This window comes from Myripristis murdjan, chromosome 18 (genome assembly GCF_902150065.1).
Source record: "Myripristis murdjan chromosome 18, fMyrMur1.1, whole genome shotgun sequence".
NCBI lineage: Eukaryota > Metazoa > Chordata > Actinopteri > Holocentriformes > Holocentridae > Myripristis > Myripristis murdjan.
In genome coordinates this window covers 20,207,064-20,215,430 of record NC_043997.1, presented here as the reverse complement: position 1 = coordinate 20,215,430, position 8,367 = coordinate 20,207,064, and the positions used below count along the sequence as shown (strand labels likewise).

Sequence of the window (8,367 nt, the reverse complement as noted above, 5' to 3'; positions counted from 1 at the left end):
AAAAACAAAAAACACACACACACAGCCATATTGTTTCAGCTGTGAATTTATTGATGAGAATGGTCCAATAAATAGTTTCCCACAGCGTAACCAATAAGAAATGGTTCAGAACTGCTCGACCTATCAGTGCTTTGCTTTCCCTCAAGTTACGAATTAGAGAATGGCTCCCACAGGTCAGAAGGGTAAGGGCACAGGAGTGTGTGTGCTTCAAAACAAAGGGGGCTTTCTCTCTTTCTCCGTTACAGCTGTAAAGATGCAGTGCTTGACAATACAGTCACAGAATCAATCTGCAACAGACACGAAGAAACTAAAATGACAGGGTGGTTACAGGGATGCCAACGCCTCAGTAACAAAACACTACAAATCAGAGACAAGGAAAAGAAAACAGTGAAACAAAGAAATGTCAACTATCTTTGCCAAAGTCCAAAGAACCTTTCTTGAAACTGCACAGTGATCTCCTCCTGTCCTCCTTTTTATTTGTGTGCCTGTGTTTCCATCTGCTATCTGCAATGTGTGTTTCCCAACAACTGCTTTCATCAGGCCAATTCATGCACTGTATCAAATCCCTGTGCAGGTAAAAGAAAAAAACATGCAGCCATAGTGCCAAGTCATATTTCCACACAGGTTTACATACAAAAAGGTCACAACTTGTTCTGTCTGACCACCTTCGGAAAATAGTTTAGGAAAAATCAAATTACAACACGTTTCTGCATGTGTTTACATCTTTGTTGAAAATATGACTTGGGATGCTACACAATCTTAAATCTGCACGGGGATTTAATGCCAGTTTTAAAATGAGGCTTGAGTCCCTACTCTGTCTAGTGAGCATGAGGTCGCCCACGGCCCCGGCCCCTGCCAGCGCCCCCTGGAGGTCCATCCACAGAGCTGCGGGGGTTCTTGATCGTCTCATCGACTGACAGGATGAGGCAAGCTGCCTCTGATGCTGCTGTCAAGGCGTTGATCCGAACGATGGACGGCTCCCACACACAGGCAGCAAAGTTGTCTGCGATGTCTTCGTTGTTGATGTCCACGCCGTACCACATGCCGCCCTGGAGAGAGGTGCCATGTGAAACATTCAGTCTTTCTACTATTGTGCATGCAAAGACTACAATAAAGGCACACATTCACAATTACTGAATATAGTTGTTTCAAAGGGAACAGAAAAGTATACAGATGTAAAGAAATGGAAAATTAAAATGGAACCATGAATTGTTTTTATCTATTTTACATACATAAAAACAAGTCTGTAACTGCTTGATATATCCTTATGAATTATCAACTGCAATACTCAAACATAATTGCATAAACTTCATTTGTAAATAAAAGCTTTAATTGAACACATATGATCAAGCTTGGCATAATTTGACCATATCCTTAGCTACAGAATGAGTATTGTAAGTCTGACTTAAGATTGTCAGATTGAGCTGTTCTGAAAAACATTCTGCACACATAAGTCCTTCAGTGCAAGACATAATTTCAGTTTCCAATAGCAAAATATCCCAAACTGAATCCCCCAAGGCATCATGTGTGCAGGTACACGAGGCAATACTAGTCTGACTCAAATCATTTGCGTGTGCATGTGTGTCCACTGCCCACCTGTGCGTGCTTGGCACGAAGCTTGTTCAGAATGTTGGTGGCGTCGAAGCCTGCGTTGTCACACAGCTGTCTGGGAATGATCTCCAGGGCCTTGGCGTACGCTCCGATCAGCAGCTGCTGTTTCCCAGGGATGGTCCTGGAATAATCCCTCAGGTACTTGGACAGCTCCATCTCTATGGCTCCTCCGCCTGCCACGATGGAGTCATTCTACAAACAGATCAAATACAGTACACAGGTGCGTCAAGCATTCAACAGTGTTATCCATGGCTGTTAAATGATAACTCTGTACAAATTCATATTGATTATACACAATGAGTTTTCTCTCCCTCTCGGACACTGACATACACACATCATAGATGCATTTCTATGTTGTGTCAACTGACCTTAATGGCCCTGCGTACAATCATGATGGCATCATGCAGCGAACGCTCTGTCTCCTCCATGAACTGTTCTGCTCCACCCCTCAAGATGATGGTGCAAGTCTTCGCCTTGGGGCAGCCCTTAAAAAAGTTATACCTGGACGGAGAGACGATGGCGAGAGCAGTCACATTAAGAGGAGTGGCACATAAGAGATTATTCTCTGAAGAGGATGGCCAAATGTGGAGGCAAACATGAGTGCCAACAAGAGAACTCGTTCCTCTTACCTCTCTCCTCCGACCTGGACCTCCTCGAAGAGTTCACAGTGTCCCAGGACATTGTCTGTCATGTTTCCTACAGAGGTCTGGATGGAGCCACCGCAGGCCTGGAGGTCACATTACACACAATGATCTCACTCAGCAACATTTCTATGTACTCATCTGTCTCATATAGCAAGAGGAAAATTGTATGTACATTTTTCAGAAAGGTAGCCTAAATTCTGAACAAATGTAAAATCTTAATATTAGTGAGATAAAAATGTAATTGTGCATACAAAGAAATAAAGTAACTGTGCAATATACAAGAGTGCCCTGAACACCATTCTGTCTATAGCTTGTACATCCAGAGTTTCATTTTCTGATTTTCAGTAAATAATATATAAGCATTTATTTTTTGTTTTGTTTGCAGGGCCCTCTACTTGTTACACCTACATAACATATGACAAAAATTGTTACAATTTTGAACTCTGAGTGCCATAATGCACTGACAGAAGTACTAGTCATCAATGTTTGCTCTGAAGGGACATGGATGGAATAGTGGTATGGAGTACTGAATGTTTATCTCTCTCTCTCATGTGTGTGTGTGTGTGTGTGTGTGTGTGTGTCCGTGTGTGTCCTACCATCATGGTCCTCTTGAGATCCTCCTCCTGCACCCTGCCAGCACAGAACAAGTCTCTGTCGGCAAAGTACTGGGTTGCCACGTCACCGATGGGCAACTTAGACAGAACCACCTTGGCTCCTGACTGGTAGATCTTCTCCAGTTTGTCGTACAAGATGTTCCACTCAGCATCGACCACGGCCTGGTAGTCCTGCAGAAAGAGAGACAGCAGGGAGGAGAGAGAATGATTTAGTATTTACATTTAGTTGATGCTTTTATGCATGACATTTTAACATAAGAGAGCAACAGGACATACAGTACAGCTGTTGTGGGAATGATCCCTCTAACCACAAGCCTACACTACCACCCAATATAAAGTGCCTTTTCTGCTTCATAAATGCTGACAGAAAATGTGTGTGTGTGTGCATGTGATTCTGCAGTTTCCATACCTCAACAGAGCTCACGCGCACCTCTGCATTGTCCTTCTCTGCCTTCAGCTCCAGCTCCACGTTGAGCAAGGCGATTTTTGGGTTCTCATAGCGTTTGGGCTGCATCTCAAACCCAGCATAGGAGAAGGTCTTCTTGAACGCAACCCCAGCCACCAACTGGGAATCCTGGAGGCGTGGAACAGAGGAAACAAAAGGCCAGTTAACTCAGCTACTGTAAACTCCTTCAGTTCTTCTACTGTATTGAGATGAAATGAGATGTTCAGAGACAGGATTTTTGATGCGGAAAAAAAGTTCTGCAAGATATATCAAATCTCTAAATACTGGACTTAAGAAAACCAACCTCCAGAGCTCCTCCCTGGACCTTCTTGATGCCGATCATTTTCAGAGGCAGCAGCTCGTCCAGAGACATGACAGCATCCACCACCATTTTGGAGAAGAAGTCCTTCTGGCCAGCGATCAGTTTGGAATTCAGGGCCGTGGCCGCACACTTCTCCAAAAGCTGCCTCTGCTCTCTGAGACGACGGAGAGAGAAGAACGTAGGTTAGTCAAATAAAACTGCTCTTTCATTCCATTAGCATGAAGTTCGTCTGGGAGGAGGAAGGAGGAGGAAATGTGAATGGGCACTCACTGTTTGTTGTCCTTCTTGACTGTGACTGAGATCTCCTTGATCTTCTTGACGGCGAGGCCAGTGGCGATGCGGAAAGCTCTGATGATGGTCTGCGGGTGCAGGCCCTCCTCCACATACGGCTTCAGCTGCTTCAGGAACTCGGCTGCCAGGAGAGTGACGGAGGTGGTGCCATCTCCAACCTGGAGATAAAGAACACAACTCAGGGCTAGGCAATAAAACAATTATTATTGCAATAGACTTTCCTACAATAGCAGCAATACAAAAAACATTCACTAATGTGTTGATAGATTTCACCGTAATTATATTGCGATATCAAAATTACTAGATATCCATTGAAATAATTACTGATATTGACTGACTTGATAAATTGTATCTTGATAATATTTTTGGCCATATCGCCCAGCTCTAATGCAACTGCTCTAACAATTTACATTTTCATTTCTGGAGACCAACACAAAACCTTTAGCACCTCTGCTCATGTTCTTTTTGTGACAGACTAGATATAGAATTTTTCATGCTGACTTCAAACTGGCTTCAAACCTAACACACACACACACACACACACACACACACACACACACACACACACACACACACACACACACACACACACACATCTCACCTCGGCATCCTGGGAGCGAGCAATGTCCACCAGGGTCTTGGCGGCAGGGTGAACCACATCCAGGAGCTTCAGGATTGTCGCTCCATCGTTTGAAATTGTGGCCTTACCTAGTAAACACATACATACAATTAATTATATTGCACAGTAATAAACACACAGATCTCCTCATGAATATCACCGCTCTATGCTGCTGCACCGTCTCTCCCCACATCTATTGTCCTACTGTATGTCTGTGCTTCCTTACCCTCAAGGGTTGACAGGAATTAATTTCTGAGGCCCATCCTAGTAAATATTTATCAAGCCCAATGTTACTCCATGCTACTTCAAACTTCACATCCATGGAGAAGGAAAACTATCTCCAACAATACTGGATTCAAGTTCTATCAAACATTTCTACTACTTCCTCCATTGAACAATTACAATAGCTAAGAGAATAATGCTGAAAAATCATGCCAGTCCTAATCAACTTGCACTCGCACTGCGACCAATTCTCAAAATGAAAATATTGTCAATCAGAGACAAAAACATGGGTGTGAAAGCCTTTCTACTCGCTCCAGTCCAAAACCTTAATGTTCAGCTATAATCATTTCATCCCTCGTTCACCCGACCCATTTATTCCTCTATCGCTGGCCCTCCATCCCTCCTCACCTCTGCTGTCCACCATGAGTTTGTCCATCCCTCTGGGCCCCAGGGTGGTCCGCACAGCCTCAGCAATCACCTGGGAGAAAATGTACATCCGATGAGAAAACACCGAGGCAGATGTCCCATATTCAGAGTAAAACATAGACAAACACACAATTAATCCACACAGCAAACAGGTGCTTCTCTGACCTGGCAGGCATTGATGTTGCTGATGAGCTGGGGGATGCCCTGAGACGTGTCTGTCCCCTCCTTCAGCAGGATAACCGGTGTGGGCTGGGGAGAGGAGACGGATAAAGTTGAAAAGTAGAGACAAGACAGTAATAGAGGAAGGAGAGGGGGCAACATGAAACAATGAAAGAAAATGAGGAAACATGTCAAACCAGCCAAACCAAGTAACCACAAATAAATCCAAGATTAACTATTAAAATTATGGCTTGGCACTAATTGTTTAAATTCATCAGCAAAACAAATTGTAAACGTCTAAGCCATATAAATCACTACCACACACAAACACACACACACTGGTGTCCCAGCCTCCCAGGTTTGGGTGTGACGCCCAGTTAGTGAGCAGCAAGACTGTGATGCTGTCAAACCTGTCACTTGCTTATACACAATCACTATACCAAATTGTATTCATTAACTAATAAGCTTGAATGTACATGGTAATTCATCTTAATTAGCCCTTGTTGTGCCCACTAGTAACCACAGTACATCATGACTAGCACTTGTTTGCTACGGTTAGCCTCCTCTTGCTTTGTTTGCAAACTGCTCTGTATCAATCCGCCGCCCAGTCCAGCGATGTGCATCTTTACACTAACAAGTACAAAAACGACTCAGTCACCATATGAATATAATTAAGTACAATTAATCTTCTAGTATTAGTTGCAAGGACTGTCAAAGGGGCCACCGGCACTCATTAACTGGAGCTAACGCCAGCCTGGGTGACACTGCAGGTAAAGACGAGTTCAATTATAATTCAACTTTTTCGACAAATATAATTTAAAATAGATTAATAAAATAATTCCCTTTTAACTCTCATTGAGCGACGGTGAGCCATTGTCGCCGGTAACTGCATGCTAGCTAAATGTTACCGTTACTGTTACGCCCATTGACTGTCAATGCTACAAGGCTAACTAGCTTCACAACAACAATAAAATCCTTTAAAACTCCATTTCGCTAAAATATTCGCTTCCCAAGGAGGCTCAGGGCTACTCCTCGACTGTACGAGTGGCCCAGGTGTGGATGTTGCGTGCCGAACCGCAGGATGGAGATGGATTTTAAATTTGATACGGGGACATGAAGGCTAAATCCTCACCATCATCTTTGCAGTTCCTTCGAGAAGCTTTGCACCGGCATCCAATCCCACAATGCCTTTCGACAAATGGAGCTGCGGGGGGTGTGTTCAAGAGCGTGCAGCATTCAGCAACGGGTTGAGACTGTGCAGAGGAATATAATAGTTTTAAGTTAACTTTAACTGCATCACAAGCATAGACCAGCATTACCTCCTACTGCAAAAATCAAAGCAGCTGAGATGTTGGTCTTTCTAATGATCTATGAAGATAACATTTTGTCGCAGCACATGATTAATGCAGTTTTGCAAGGAAAATGTTCTCACCTCAGTGTTTTGTGACTCTTCAGAAATGGTGGGTAACTAATGGTAAGGCAGTGAGGAAATGACTTAAATCAGCATCAATATATTAAATCAGCAGCCTCTAATAGTGGTTAACAGTGTGACGACTTGCCCTGGTCTCCCCTGTTGACCTATTGATATATAAATTGTGTAATCAAAGCATAAATATCACTTTTCTATGCGTTTTTGGGATGTACACAGCTACATACACAGTTTGTATCACATGAAGTAGACCAAGGGTCGAACCACTAAGACGCCAGTGAGCTGTGACCTTTTAAATGAAAACAAGGGAACAGCTCTATTCCAAAATGCCAAGTGTCATCATTCAATATCAACAAAACATAAAGGACTCAGTAGTTTGAATTGTTACACCTGTGTCAAAAATGGACTTAAGCTACTTATTATCCTTAAAAATGATAATTAAAATCTGCAGTTTGCATTACATTTTGGGACAAAAGTGTTCACACATGAAATGAAGCTTTGAAATATCTAGATGAGGTTTCGAAATGTGCAACATAAGCAAGTTCAACTTTGATTTTATTTTGATTTGGGTGACCTTCGCCTCAGGATGTGACAGACGAGCCAGAGGCTGGACGGGAAGCCGGTGAGGACTTCTAAGATGCTGGCAGTCAGGAGGATGATGAGGCCAGCCGAAGGTCCTCCATCACCACTACCGCCGCCGTCATCATCAGCATCATCCTAGTAGGGATCACACTCCTCCCAGAAGTAATCTGATGTATTCATACTGGGGATTAGAGGGGACACTAAATAGAAGGACAGAGCCAATGGCAGTCTGCCTGAATAATTCAAACCAGAAAATACAATAAAAGTTCATAAACTGAACTTTGATCACTGGTGGCATCAATGCAACACTTTTAAATGTTAAATTCTTTGAGCATTAATTTGCATTCATCTTTATCATATCATAACAAAGTGGCACACTCTCCTATCTCAAACTACATAGTATGCCTTTAATAGTTACCCGCAAACCCAAAATACTGCAGTTATGCATTGCACTGACATTTTTTGTTTCTAAGTTACGAATTAGAATAAATGTAGTAGTGACAGACCTTGTTCGGTGGAGGCTGCTGGCTTCACTCAGCGTTTAGTGTTAAAATGAAAAAGGTGTGACATGACAGATGACATGAACACAACATCACTCAGCTGTGTGAAAGGTGTGACCCCACCAGACACACCTGAGGGATAGTGTCTCCATATGATCTGTGATATTGTTTTGTGTGTTTTAATGACAGATAGAGGTATGTTGTCCAGAACCTGCACAGGGACAATAGTAGACCACACAAAATATACCTCTCAGCATTATGAGAAATATGCATATATCTTTAGAAAAAATATTAAACACAAGAAACAAAATAAACAAAGTGCAGAAAATATAAGAAAAAACAAAAAACTATTCATACCCTGTAAGCGCAATAAAAAAAAGGCCTGTTAAATTACATCTATAGAATACTGACATTTTACCTTTAAACTTTTGCATTGAGTATATGCATAATGACATATATCTACAAAAATTTGATAGAAAATGTATATATAAAATAGATGTATA

At 42.4% G+C, this 8,367-nt stretch overlaps 1 protein-coding gene across 1 annotated transcript; it reads right to left on the bottom strand.

The window, feature by feature from the left end:
• Positions 1–30: 30 nt before the first annotated feature.
• On the bottom strand, positions 31–6,581 carry cct7 (chaperonin containing TCP1, subunit 7 (eta)). Its single transcript, XM_030075832.1, has 12 exons — positions 6,486–6,581; positions 5,360–5,443; positions 5,177–5,246; positions 4,529–4,635; positions 3,907–4,085; positions 3,619–3,790; positions 3,279–3,443; positions 2,852–3,040; positions 2,241–2,338; positions 1,980–2,112; positions 1,597–1,803; positions 31–1,049 (listed from the first exon to the last, which is right to left on the bottom strand). The coding sequence occupies exons 1-12, from the start codon at positions 6,489–6,491 to the stop codon at positions 819–821; spliced, it is 1,641 nt and encodes a 546-aa protein (XP_029931692.1). The 5' UTR covers positions 6,492–6,581; the 3' UTR covers positions 31–818.
• Between the last annotated feature and the right edge of the window lie 1,786 nt (positions 6,582–8,367).

What these genes read in the sequence shown, in the direction of transcription:
- cct7 (XM_030075832.1), bottom strand. An exon ending in GCAACATCAATGCCTGCCAG is followed by an intron (nt 5,247 to 5,359) that starts GTCAGAGAAGCA and finishes ATTTTCTCCCAG; the next exon opens with GTGATTGCTGAGGCTGTGCG. An exon ending in TTCGTGCCAAGCACGCACAG is followed by an intron (nt 1,050 to 1,596) that starts GTGGGCAGTGGA and finishes ACCTCTCTCCAG; the next exon opens with GGCGGCATGTGGTACGGCGT.